The 14,890-nt window shown below is 36.7% G+C and overlaps 1 protein-coding gene across 4 annotated transcripts in view; it reads right to left on the bottom strand.

Annotated features, from left to right (window-relative positions):
• The window catches only part of SEC24B (SEC24 homolog B, COPII component), a 100,283-nt gene that overhangs the window by 41,785 nt on the left and 43,608 nt on the right, over window positions 1-14,890 (bottom strand). For all 4 annotated transcript variants that reach the window (XM_060654456.3, XM_060654457.3, XM_060654459.3 and 1 more), the window contains one exon: window positions 603-683. In XM_060654456.3, coding sequence (XP_060510439.1) covers window positions 603-683 — 81 coding nt within the window. The remainder of the gene's footprint in view (window positions 1-602; window positions 684-14,890) is intronic.

Below are 14,890 nucleotides of genomic sequence, written 5' to 3'. Positions count from 1 at the left end.
TATAAAACCTAAGCTTGCATTTTTTTTAAAAACCATCCACCACTCCTATTCCTTTGTAATGACCAAAGTTATTTCTAGATATGGTTAAAAGTAATGCCTCCAAAATCTAGCCCCAAGTGGTTAATCTATTTACCTGGTGGAGGCAGCCAGGAGCCATAGGGGGAGTAAAGAGTCAAAGACTATCTATATTCAGAGGCTAGTTGGAAGGAATTCAAGGACCTAAGCATGAGAACAGAAATATAAAATTTACTTAAGAAGTTATTAGCATAAAAAAGGGAAGAGGAAAATTACTTAGTATTAAAAGTTACTTAGCATTTAATACTTTAAAATTTAAAGTATTAAAAGTCTTTTAGAAAGAGGAAAAAGATAAAGAGCATAACAAAAATAAAATAATAAATTTTCTTAGGCCTCCCAGAAACAACACTTGTAGTTGCTATAGGACCATTAAAACTACTAAATTAAGGCTGAGAGTATGAGAAAATGCCTCTTTGTTCTGTTAAAAACATAGCCTGCTAATTATGTGTAATATATGTTGATGTCTGGAAACAACTGATGGTCAGTAATGTTTCCAGTAAGCATCAAATAAGCACAAAACAAACTACCTCGGTAGCTGCCTCCTTCCAGGGCGTCGTAACTGTTGGGCACTGGAGAAGCACTGCTTGTGGTAGAAGAGCTGTCAACACCTGAAAGGAAACCAAAACATCTACTAAGTTTAACGGGACAATGTATCTTAGAGCAAGCAGCCTTTGGCAATGTTGAAAAGGATGTTTTGCTGAACTAGGAAAATTCCTGAGTCTAGTAAAAACTAAAAGTGACTGATGTTTCATGACATTTAAAAATCATATAAAAACTTATGTTAGTAAGAGTGGGGAGAATATGGAGCTGACAAGTGGAACAAAATTTAATCAATTTTAATGACTTTTATAAGGCAGCATAGCTGTATGGAACCTCTTAGAAGAGGAGTCTTGGCTTGGTTGTTACCTCACATGTTACCAAGCATTTCTATGCCTTAGTTTATATATCCCCAGATTGGCGAATAAAAATCTGTGAGATTAACAGGAACCATCAGTGGCAATTTATGAGACTTAGTGACAGGTCACATGGATAAAATAAACAATATATTTATTTCATTCATCCACTCAATAAATATTCTGAGCCTACAGTTATCGTAGGGCGATATGCAAGAGTATATACTGATGAATAAAACTGAAGATTCACATGGTCCCTCTCTTGCATTAGAGATCTTGGGCTCTTTCACTCTAAGACAAATATCTGGTAGAGAGGTGATCCCTAGTTCTTACCACCAATATTATAACGGGGGTTTAAACTGCATTTTAGGTTAATTTTCAACTGCGATATAAAGAGAACAGGTATGCATAATTATCTTTCATTGAATAATTTTAGGTGCCATGAGAATTAGGTATACTGACTCAGGGCATAATGGCTAAAGCTTTTTGCAAAGGAACATTTTATTATCAGCAAAAAACATGATTTAGAGGCAAAAGACTGAAGTTACTTAGACTGTGTTCTTTACTTGCTATATAACTTAGGGTAAGTGACAATCGTCAGTACTAATACTCTCTTCTGCAAAATGGGAACAATTTTAAAAATGCCCTACATGTGTGCTTCTTAATGTTCCTGTGAGGCTTAAATGAGATGGTGAATATGAACTGAGAAAATATAAGGGCTATAAAATAAGTAATAGGTAGAAGATACTAATGTTTACTAAATGCTTTGTGATAAATAGAAAATGGATGCATATATATGTCATTCTTAATTAAGAATGGGAAATGATGGCTCTTCCTTTTGTTCTTTGTGTTTGTAAATATACAACTAAAAAAGAATGCTGATATATAAGGTCGTTTTGAAAAGTTTGAAAGTAAAACATTAAAAAACAATACACCAGTACCCAAAGCAATATTCAGTGCAATCCCTTTCAAAATACCAACGGCATTTTTCACAGAACTAGAACAAACAGTCTGAAAATATCTATGGAACCACAGAAGACATCAAATAGCCAAAACAATCTTAAGAAAGAAGAACAGGCCTGGAGGTATCACAATCCCAGGTTTCAAGATACATTACAAAGCTATACTGATAAAAATAGTACGGTATTGGCACAAAAACAGACACACGGATGTATGCAACTGGGTAGAGAGCTCAGAAATAAACCCATGCTTATAGGACCCATGAATCTATGACCAAAAAACCAAGAATATACATCTTAATAAATGGTGCTGGGAAAAGTGGACAGCTACATGCAAAAGAATGAAACCGGACCACTTTCTTACACCATACACAAAAATAAACTTAAAATGGATTAAAGATCTAAATGTGAGACCTGAAATCATCAAACTCCTAAATTAAAAATGCAGGCAGTAATCTCTTAGACAGTGGCCTTAGCAATTTATTTATGGATATGTTTCCTCAGGCAAGGGAAACAAAGGAAAAATAAACTACTGGGACTACATCAAAATAAAAAGCTTTCACATAGCAAAGGAAACCATTAACAAAACAAAAAGGCAAACTATTGAATGGAAAAGATATTTGTATATCCTATATCTGGTAAAGGGCTAATATTATATAAAGGACTCATAAAAACTCAACATCAAAAAAACAGTCTGATTAAAAAATGGGCAGAGGTCTGGAATAGGCATTTTTTCCAGAGAAGACATACCGATGGCTAACAGACACATGAAAAGACGCTCAACATCACTAATCAGCTGGGAAATGCATATCAAAACCACAATGAGATATCACCTCTTACTAGTCAGAATGACTAGCTAGTATCAAAAACACAAGAAACAAAAAGTGTTGGTTGGTCAGGGGCACTTGGGTGGCTCAGTCGGTTGGGCCTCTGACTTCGGCTCAGGTCATGATCTCGCGGTTCTTGAGTTCAAGCCTATGTGGGGCTCTGTGCTGACAGCTCAGAGCCTGGAGTCCGCTTCGGATTCTGTGTCTCCCTCTCTCTCTGCCCCTTCCCTGCTCATGCTCTGTCTTTGTTTCTCTCTCAAAAATAAACATTAAAAAAAAAAAAAAAGGTGTCAGTCAGGATGTGAAGGAGACATAACCCTCACGCACTGTTGGTGGGAATGTAAATTGGTACAGCCACTATGGAAAACAGTATGGAGGTTCCTCAAAAAAACCCCAAAATACCATACAATCCAAAAATTCCACTATTGGGTATTTACCCCCCAAAACCAAAAAGCTAATTTGAAAAGATATATGCACCCCTATGTTCACTGCAGCATTATTTATAATAGCCAAGATACAGAAGCAACCCAAATGTCCACTGACAGATGAATGGATAAAGAAGATGTCACCACACACACACACACTCACTCACACGCACACACACACGAATATTAGTCAGTCATAAAAAAGAATGACATCTTGCCATGTGCTATAACATGGATGGATCTAGAGGGTATTATGCTAAGTAAAATAAATCAGAGAATAAATGGCATATTGTAGAATCTAGAAAACAAGTGAACAAATAAACAAGAAAACACTTAAAAAATTTTTTTTAATGTTTATTTATTTTTGAGAGAGAGAGTGAGAGTGCATGAGCAGGGGAGGGACAGAGAGAGAGGGAGACACAGAATCTGAAGCAGGCTCCAGGCTCTGAGCTGTCAGCACAGAGCCCGATGTGGGGCTCGAACTCACAAACCGTGAGATCGTGACCTGGGCTGAAGTCAGACGCTTAATCGACTGAGCCACCCAGGCGCCCCAAGAAAACAGACTCTTAACTACAAAGAACAAACTGGTGGTTGCCAGAGGGGAGGCAGGTAGGGGTATGGGTAAAATAGGTGAAAGTGATTAAGAGGTACAAACTTCCAGTTATAAAATAAAATCAGTCATGGCGATGAAAATACAACATAGGGAATATAATCGATAATACTGTAATAACACTGTATGGTGACACACAGTGACTACATTTATTGCAATGAGCACTGAGTAATGTACAGAATTGTCAAATCACTATGCTGCACATCTAAAACTAACATAACATTGTATGTTAACTATTCTTCAATAGTAAAATAAAATCTTTGTTTAGTAAATCCACCCCTCCCCTCCGCAATACACCAAAACTTAAATATTCATCAACAGATGAATGGATAAACAAAATGGCTGGGATATTTTTCAGCTATACAAAGGAATAAAGTACTGATACATGCTACAGTGTGAATGATCCTTGAAAACATGCTAAATGAAAGAAGTGAGACACAAAAGATCACAATTATATGATTCTATTTATATAAAATATCCAGAATGGGTTAAGTCTCCAGAGATACAAAGTAGACCAGCTGCCAGGGGCTGAGAGAAGTGAAAATTGGGAAGTTACTACTTGATGAAAAGAGTTTCCTTTTGGTAGGATGAAAGTTTAGTTCTATCCATTCAGTACCTTCACAAAGTTAGAACTAGATAGAAGTGGTGACTGCACAGCAACCAAAACGCTAGAATCAGATAGAGGCGGTTATACTACTGACACTGAATGATACACTTTAAAATGGTTAATTTCATGTTACATGACTTTCATCCCATCCTTACACCTTACACTAAAATTAACTCCAAATGGATCACAGACCTAAACGTAAGCACTACAACTCTTAGAGTACAGGAGTAAACCTTCATGACCTTGGATTGGCAAAGGATTCTTTTTTTTTCTCTATAACACTTATTTATTTTTGAGACAGAGAGAGAGCATGAACGGGGGAGGGGCAGAGAGAGAGACACACACAGAATCGGAAGCAGGCTCCAGGCTCTGAGCCATCGGCCCAGAGCCCGACGCAGGGCTCTAACTCACGGAGTGTGAGATCATGACCTGAGCTGAAGTCGGACGCTTAACTGACTGAGCCACCCAGGCGCCCCGGCAAAGGATTCTTAAATATGACATTAAAGCCACAAGCAACAAAAAGAAAAAAATAAATTGGATTTTATCAAATTAAAAACTTTTGGGCTCCAAACAATACCATGGGAAAAAAAAAAAAAAGAGAGACAACCCTCAGAATGGGAGAATATATTTGCAAATCATACATCTGATGAGGGTCTAGTATCCAGAATATATAAAGAATTCTTATGACTCAACAATAAAAAGACAACCAAATTAAAAATGGGTAAAGGGCTTAAAAAGAGATTTCTCCAAAGAAGATAAAGAGCCAATAAATACATGAAATGATGCTCAACATCATCAGCCACTAAGGAAATGAGAATCAGAGTAACAATGAGATGCCACTTCATATCCACCAGGATGGCTATAATTGAAAAGACAGATAATCCCAAGTTTTGGCAAGAATGTGCAGACACTGAAAACTTCATGAGACTGGAAAACGGCACCGTCGTGTTGGAAAACACCTTGACAGTTTCTAGAAGGTTAAACAGAGCTACCTTATGACTTGGCAATTCCACTTATGAGAAATGAGAACACACACCTCCACAAAAAGCTGCACATGAATGTTAACAGCAGCATTAGTCATATGGCTAAAAAGTGGAAACCCAAAAGTCCATCAGCTTGTGAATGGATAAACAAAATGGGATGTCTCTACACAATTAAATATTATTCAGCAATAAAAAGGAATGAAGTATTGATACATGCAACAACATGGATGAACCCTGAAAACATCATGCCTTAAAGAGAAAGAAGCCAGTCACAAAAATCCACATATTAAATAATCTATTTATATGAAATATTAGAAAAATCTAGACACAAAAAGTAGATTAGTGGTTGCCCAGAGCTGTAAGTGTGTGTGTGTGTGTGTGTGTGTGTGTGTGTGTGTGTGTGTGTACATACAAGAAGTAAGAACAGGAAGTGACTGCTAAAAGGCAGAAAGTTTCTACTTGGGGGTGATAAAAATGTTTTGGTATTACATAGCAATGGTTGCAGAACTTTGTTAATATAAAACTGCCAAATAGTACAATTTAAATGAGTGAATTTTATGGTATTTCAATAAAGCTATTGTTAAAAAAAATACCATAGCATTCCTCTGATCAAGAAAAACTTTTATAAATATCAAGAAATAATTATTCTTGAAAAAAAATTAAGTATCAAATTACTTTAAGGAACATACTACTTATGCTGCTTATCTTCCTGCATGCCAAATCAAATATTAATGCTTAAAAATTTGGCCAATTTTAATAATAATGCTATATCTACAAACTTTAAAGTATTAATTTTGTACAAATACTGTTTTATTTATTGAAAAATTTGAAACCTGCTAGTTTACTTTAAAATTCACTTTCAGGGGTGTCTGGGTGGCTCAGTCAGTTAAGCATCTGACTCTTGATTTCAGCTCAGGTCATGGCCTCACCATTTTGAGATCGAGCCCTACGTCGGGCTCAGCGTGTAACGCAGAGCCTGCTTGGGATTCTTTCTTTCTCTGCCTCTCCTTTGCTCACTCTCTCTCAAAACAAATAAACTTTAAAATTCACTTTAAGAAAAGAACCAATGCAAATCTCTATTTTGAACTTGTTGAAATAGCAAAGCAATGATAAAAGTTTATCATTGATAAAAAAAGTTTATCAATGATAAAAGTTTATCTGGATAAATCCAGATGAACCACAGACTCAAACTTTTCTAAAATTTAATGTTTAGATTAATTCTACTTAGGTCATGCCATCACTGCCAGCACAAGTCAAAGTGGCATTTTTTTTAAAGAGGTACATTATGTAACTTACAAGTTGACATTCTGAACATGCTTAAAAGCACCTTCACAATTCTCCTACCATCTTACAGAATAAAGTCTAAATGCCTTTTATCAAAATAGGAACTACAAAATGTGGCTTCCACCTGCTCTCTCCACCTCTATTTCTCTCCTATTCCTATACCATTTTCTCTTTTACCTTATGATGCAATCACACTGATCTCATTCTGCACCCAACACACCATCTTTCCTGGCATTTATACACCGTATATATTGGTTCACTAGCCTAGATTCTGTTCTTCCACATGGCAAATTCCTACTCATCCTTCAAATTTCAAATCCTCCATAAAACCTTTCTGATACGTGCATGGAAAATCATTTCTACTCCTATGCTGGAACATTTTTTCAACTCCTAATTAATGTACTTTTCAAGATATATTGTAATCATATATGCTTTCCTATCATATTTGAGGAGGAGGCTATGCTGCTGTCTTAATCTCTGGAACCATAATACCAAGCAAAATACTGTTTTCTGGGTACAAGCTGGCTTTAGTTAAACGAATAGCTTTGGGACTTGTCCACATTCTTAAACATTACATAGGTCCAGTTTGCAGACACTTATATACCACATAATCTATATTATTGACTAAATACTATACATTTGCTGGCTGGGGAAAAAAATAAAGCATTTTCAAATGTTTAGTATTGCACTTAATCATATTTGGGGCTAGCCTAGACATCTAATTACTACTTGAATACTATTTCTATTTGAAAGTACCTTTAAAATTTTAACTCTAGATGCTGGTACCAAATTTCCTCCCACTGAACCCCTAATATTCTGCTTCTCAACTTACAGAAAGTTGGGAGTTTACAGCTATAGCAATCATATATCTATGTACAGGATGTTTACAAGCTAATTATTTGGGTAACAGGTAGCACATTAAAAAAAATGTATATGAATACTGAAAACCCTCAAATACTTTTCTTGTGGTATGAATATCCTTTTATATCCTTCAGAGACCCAGGACATGTGTTCAATTTATAAAATTTAAAAAATGCGTTCCATATGTATTGAATTCAGCTCAAAGATATTTACTTGTTAAAATAATAAAATAGTACATCAAATAAAGGGAAAGACAGATTTGAACCTTTTAAGGATTCTCTTCAGGGGTGGGAAAAGGGGGGAGATATTGGTCAAAGAATACATACTTCTAGTTGTAAGATGAATACGGTTAGAAATCTAATGTACAGCTATAGTACTATAGTTAATAATATTGTATTACATATTTGAATAAACAAAAAGAAAAATTCTCTTTGGAAGTGAGACCTAAGTAGGCCAATAAGGTCTTGTTATCTATAGGAGTCGACTTTAACTCATTCTGTGTCAAAATATGACATTATCTTTTAAAATTCCCAAGGCAAACCATAAACATATCATTAACTCTGATGCAGCACCTAGCACTGAATAATTACTATTAGCCTGTGTGAAAGTCAAACAAGAACTATGACCTTAAAACTCATTACGAAAAATCAAAAGTTTTATTCCAATAGCACTTACAAAATGTAGCACCAAGCTGTCACATTCCCAGAGCCATGTAAGAAAGCTTCCTGTTGTTCTCTGGTCATTTCCTAACCTGAAAACTCCCTAGAGGAAAGGCGACTGAGAGTTTGTATAGCAGGTAACAGAAGATTAACTGACAGTGTTTTTCAGGGAACAGGGCTGAGCACAGCCTAAAGTCTGAATTAGTCTTTGCGTTACTTCCCTCTTTGACATTATTTCACTTCTCCATTTTTACTCCATTGCTATTCCCTTTCACTCCCACTTTCAAGTTGGTATCCCTTACTATTACAAGTCTGACAGTATCTGTCCGCAGTACAGTACCTAAAACTAACAGAAGGTCCACTATAGCACTAACAACTAAAGGAGTCAATACCTGAGACCAAATAAACTAAAGAGAAGAATTTAAGATAAAACCATATGGGAACCTGACAGCTTGCTAGTTGCTCAAGCTTCCTTTAAAGTTCATTCTCCAACAATTCTGAACTTTTAGGAGCTTCTAACAAAATATGACTGCCCCTAGTAAAAATCCTATTGTAGTTTTCTAGTGTGTATTTCATGAGAAAATTTTTAAAAGAAAGTCTACCTATAGCATGTCATTTAGAAAATACAATTAGATTGTAAATGTAAGATTGAAACTGAAATAAAAGTTTTCCTTTAAAATCGAAAGTTAAAAAAAAATATTCCTGTACTGGACTGTTGCGTAACCTTGTTGTCAAGAAAACCATAAGCTTTTAGTAAGTGAAAAGCTAAACAAGTAGTTTCTTTTACCATAAAGAGGAATATTACTGATTTCCAAACCTGCCCATTAATATTTTGTTATTGTTCGATAAATTTTTTCAAAATTGGAGAACAATTCCATGTGAACAAAACACACAAAAATCTTATGAATATAAGGAATGAATACCACTGAAATGCTTAAAAAGTAGAGGACTCCAAATCTCTTTATTATAGATACTTATATGTAATCCCCACAACAACTTGAACCACTGTCTTTTACCTCTTTACATAGGAAAAAATTATTGCAACTGAGCAGGTTTAAAAAAAATAAAACTAAAATTCATTCATTCATTCATTTAAATTTTATCAAGACAGAAAACCTTAAGCAGGCTCTATTCTTAGCACGGACCCCAATGTGGGGCTTGATCCCAAGACCCTAAAATCATGGCCTGAGCAGAAATCAAGAGTCAGATGCTCAACTGACTGAGTGCCCCTGTCCCCAGGTGCCCCTAAAATTCATTTAAAAGCTAAGATCTCTGGGGTGCCCGGCTGGCTCAGTTGGCAGAACATGTGACTCTTGACCTCAGGGTTCTAAGTTCCAGCCCCATGTTGGGTGTCAGAGACTACTTAAAAATAAAATCTTTAAGAAAAAAAGCAAATTTTTCCTTGACTGCTTTCTTTCCTACTCAAAACATGTCTTTAATTTGCAATCAACAAATATATGACTTTTTTTAACAAACCATGGATTGAGAACACCAGGATTCTAGTAAAACTGTCCATGGTATAGTCTTATTATTTTGTTTCATAATAAAAAAAAAAAAAGGCACAGGAGGAAGATAATATGTGAGTAATAGAGTAGTGACTACTGCCACGTGCCCTTTAGTTCCTTCCTACTCCAGTTCTTTGTGTTCTCACTAGGAGATAGAGACTCTTTTCCTTTTCTTTTTCACACCTTCGTGTAGACAAAGAGGCCTTGGTTTGACTCCCCACTCTGCTGCTTAGTAGTTGTTGGACCAGAGACAAATGTTACTTAGCTTGTTCAGATCATAGTCAACTCATTTGTAAAAATGGAGCCAATTATCTCTGCCTTACAGGATTGTGGAGAAGAATAAACTGAAATAAAAATATAATCTCAGGGCGCCTGGGGGGCTCTGTTGGTCAAACATCCAATTCCTGATCTTGGCTCAGATCATGATCTCGCAGTTTGTGAGTTGGAGCCCCATGTTGAGCTCTGTGCTGACAGAATGGGGACTACTTGGGATTCTCTCCCTCTCTCTGCCCCTCCCCCACTCACTATCTAAAAAACAAACAAACAAACAAACATCATCTCAATGTTAGCAATGACAATTAATCTTTTTGAGTCCTTACCATTTGCCAGATAGTGTTCTAGGCTCTTTACAAAGAAAACCTTAAACCCTTAAAATAACCATATGTAATCTCATTAGTATTGTTATTCCCATTTTACAGATGAACGAACTGAGACTCAATGAGTTTAAGAAACTTGTCACAACTCTAGGAAGGGTCAAAGTCAGGACTTGAATCTAGAAAAACTGACACAAAACCCCAGGGAGACGTATTAGCTCTTCAGTACCGGCACTGGCATACAGTAAGTGCTCAAAAATGTTAGGTATTATTATAGTTTAAATGCCATGAGTTAAGAACTCAGAAATTTTTCTGGTGTGGCCACTCTGGAAAACAGTATGGAGGTTCCTCAAAAAGTTAGAACCAGAATGACCCTAAGATCCAGCAATTACACTACTAGGTATTTACCCAAAGAATACAAAAATACTAATTCAAAAGGATACATGCACCCCGATATTTATAGCAGCATCATCTACAATAGCCGAATTATGGAAATAGCCCCAACTATCAATTGATGAATGGATAAAGATGTGGTATATGAATATCTACAATGGAATATTCCTCAGCCATAAAAAAGAGTGAAATATTGCCATTTGCAAGGATGTGGATGGAGCTGGAATATTATGCTAAGTGAAGTAAGTCAACCAGAGAAAGAAGACAAATACCGCATGATTTCACTCATATGTGGAATTTAAGAAACAAAACAAATGAGCAAAGAGGAAGAAAAGGGGGAAAGGGGCAAACACCAAGAAACAGACTCAACTATAGAGAACAAACTGACCGTTACCAGAAGGGAGGTGGGTGAGGAGATGGGTGAAGTATGTGATGGGGATTAAAAAGTGCATTTGCTGTGATGAGCACAGGGTGATGTACAGACATGCTGAATCACTATTGTATACCTGAAACTAATATTATACTGTATGTTAACTGACTGGAATTTATATAAAACCTTTAAAAAAAAAAAAGAACTCAGAATTTTAAATCTGTAATATATTCAAGAAAAAAATGGTTAAACAAGATAAGGTAATTAGAGAAAAACCATAAATGCTTAATCTTTTTGATTTCCCAATTTTTTTCAGTCTAAGGAAACAGAAGTTTCAACAACTGCACTTAATTGCAAGCAGAATAAAAATGAGAGTAATTTAGTTAACTATACTGGAATTAAAAAGATTTTTTTTTAATGAGAGTAATTTAGGCTGACAACATTATACAAAATAACACATTTTTGAAATGTGCAAAATAAGGATGAGAGGATCTGAATAATATATACCTTAAACAGTAATAATTCAGGGCCTGGGAACAATAATCCATTTAGTAGCAATATCCACACACTACAATCAGATCTTGGTTTCATTAAAATACCCTTTTCCACTAAAGAAAATAGGACTATTTGGAGAAAAACCTCAGTCCATGGTTGAAGCAATGTAAGATGAGCTAGGAACATCTTACTGAGACCTCAATGTGCTTAAAATATATGCTTAAAGACTCATGGAAACATTAAAAAAATTTTTTTTTTTAATATTTATTTTTGAGAGAGAGATAGAGCACAAGTGTGGGGGGGCAGAGAGAAAGAGAAGGAGACACAGAATCTGAAGCAGGCTCCACACTCTGAGTTGTTCCCACAGAGCCCAATGCGGGGCTGGAACCCAAAGGCTGTGAGTTCATGAGCTGAGTCAAAGTCAGATGCTTAATCGACTGAGACACCCAGGTGGCCTTCATGGGAATATTTCTATTTATTTATTTGTTTGTTTGTTTATTTAATGTTTATTTCTAAGACAGAGTGAGGGGGAGAGACAGAGAGAGAGAGCGAGAGAGAGCATGCGTGAGTGCGCACATATGAGCAGGGGAGAGGCAGAGAGAAAGGGAGACAGAATCTGAAGCAGGCTCCACACTCTGAGTTGTTCCCACAGAGCCCAATGCGGGGCTGGAACCCACAGGCTGTGAGTTCATGAGCTGAGTCAAAGTCAGATGCTGAATTGACTGAGACACCCAGGTGGCCTTCATGGGAATATTTTTATTTATTTATTTATTTGTTTGTTTATTTAATGTTTATTTCTGAGACAGAGTGAGGGGGAGGACAGAGAGAGAGAGAGAGAGAGAGCGAGAGAGCGCGCGTGAGAGTGCGCGCGCATGAGCAGGGGAGAGGCAGAGAAAAGGGGAGACAGAATCCGAAGCAGACTCCAGGCTCCGAGCTGTCAGCAGAGCTCCACGTGGGGCTTGAACTCACGAACCGTGAGATCATGACCTGAGCCAAAGACAGATGCTTAACCGAATGAGCCACCCAGGTGACCCCATGGGAACATTTTTAAAAGACAGTTTGAAGGAGCAGTCACTGGGCCAAAACTAGCATAAGTTGCTATCAAAATAACCAATGTTTGTAATAGATTATTACCTAGTGAATAAAGTAAGAATCCATGAATCAATATGAACCCAAAGAAGTCAACAAGGGAGAAGAAAAAGTTCTCCTTTACAGTGAAACCTTGGCTCATAAATATTGAAGGAATGTTGGAATTAGAAAATCAGCAATGAATACTTAAACTGAATGAAAGTTTATAATAAAGAACAGGGCATTACATACTATCAAAAAATCTCCCCAGAAATTATTTATTAAAAAAAATTTTTTTTAATGTTTATTTATTTTTGAGACAGAGACAGATAGAGCATGAATGGGGAGAGGGACAGAGAGAGGAGTCACAGAATCTGAAGCAGGCTCCAGACTCTGAGCTGTCGGCACAGAGCCAGACACAGGGCTTGAACTCATAGACCATAAGATCATGACCTGAGCTGAAGTCGGAGACTCAACCAACTGAGCCACCCAGGTGCCCCCGCCAAAAAAATTTTTTTTAAGTTTATTTATTTTGAGAGAGACCAAGATAGCGCAAGTGGGGAGGGGTAGAAAGAGAGAGGGAGAGATAATCTCAGGCAGGCTTCCGGCTGCCAGCACAGAGCTTGTTGTGGGGCTTGAACTCACGAAACCCTGAGATCGTGACCTGAGCTGAAACCAAGAGTCAGATGCTTCACTGACTGAGCCACTCCAGCACCTCTCCCCACAAATTATTTATTAACTCCAAGAGGAAAAAGAAGTAACTTTACTGTGGAAAAACCTGGAAGACACCATTTTAATCAAGTGATCAAAGTTAACACCATCAATATGGGAACAAATCAACATCATGTGCCTGGGAGAGAATGCACTGAGAACACATTACTTTAGTGGTAATCCTGCCTAAATACATGATTTGAATCTAATCACAAGGATACATCAGATAAACCCAAAGTGAGGTACATTCTACAAAACAACTAGCCTATATTCTTCAAAATTGTCATAGTCAAGAAAAAGAAAGGTTAACGGACTATCTCAGATGGTAAGAGTCTAAACAGAAATGGCAACAAAACTCGATGGATGACCCTGAATTGGATCCTGGACCATGAAAATAGCTATAAATGATCTTATTGAGACAACTGTTGAGATGTGACTATGGGCTATGTAGCTGATATTGCACCAGTGTTTAATATCCTGATAACTGCATTGTGTTATGTAAGACATTGTTCCTATAATAAGGAACTATATGATATCTCCAACTTACTTTCAAACGATGCAGGAAAAAATGTGGAATTATAAAGTAAGTGGGGCAAAAATGGTTTATCTAAGTGTATATGGGAATTTCTTTTGCTCTTCTTACCAATGTTTCTATAAGGCTGAAATTTTAAAAAATTATATAAAAATTAAACATTACTAAAAATCCAAAAAGATAGATGGGTATTTTATATATTTAAGGTAAAAAAATATTACTCCCCACTGTAACCCTCTATTTTTTACCCTTCCTCAAATTGTGCATAATGATCTGAATATTTTTTTAACCAGTATTTGAATATAGTCAATCCTCTTTTTAAAAAAAAAAAAATTTTAAACACTTATTTTTGAGAGACAGAGAGAGACAGACCACAAGCCGGGGATGGGCAGAGAGAGGGAAACACAGAATCTGAAGCAGGCTCCAGGCTCCGAGCTGTCAGCACAGACTCCGACGTGGGGCTTGAACTCACGAACTGTGAGATCATGACCTGAGCCAAAGTCAGACGCTTAACCGACTGAGCCACTCAGGTGCCCCAGGATCTGAATATTTTAAAAATGCACAGGAAATAAGCTTTTGTTTATTTTTATTTTTTTAATTTTTTTTTTTTTAACGTTTATTCATTTTTGAGACAGAGAGAGACAGAGCGTGAATGGGGGAAGGTCAGAGAGAGAAGGAGACACAGAATCTGAAATAGGCTCCAGGCTCTGAGCTGTCAGCACAGAGCCTGACGTGGGGCTCAAACTCACGGACCGCAAGATCATGATCTGACCTGAAGTCAGACACCCAACCGACTGAGCCACCCAGGCGCCCCAATAAACTTTTGTTTAAACATACTGTTTATAGAGCAAATCCTTCCATTCAATAATAAAAATAACAGGAGAATCATGGCTATATATAATTTGAAATATCTGCACTTAATGTTTGTCTTAAACTGTTAGAGTAATGGAGGAACTGAACTGGTTAATGTTTAGTAGTGCTCTACCCAGCAAAGCCAGAAAAAGATATTCAACAGGCTGCAACACATAATCATATATACA

Source organism: Panthera onca, chromosome B1 (genome assembly GCF_046562875.1).
Source record: "Panthera onca isolate mPanOnc1 chromosome B1, mPanOnc1 haplotype 2, whole genome shotgun sequence".
Classification (NCBI taxonomy): domain Eukaryota; kingdom Metazoa; phylum Chordata; class Mammalia; order Carnivora; family Felidae; genus Panthera; species Panthera onca.
This window is presented reverse-complemented; position numbering and strand designations above follow the sequence as displayed.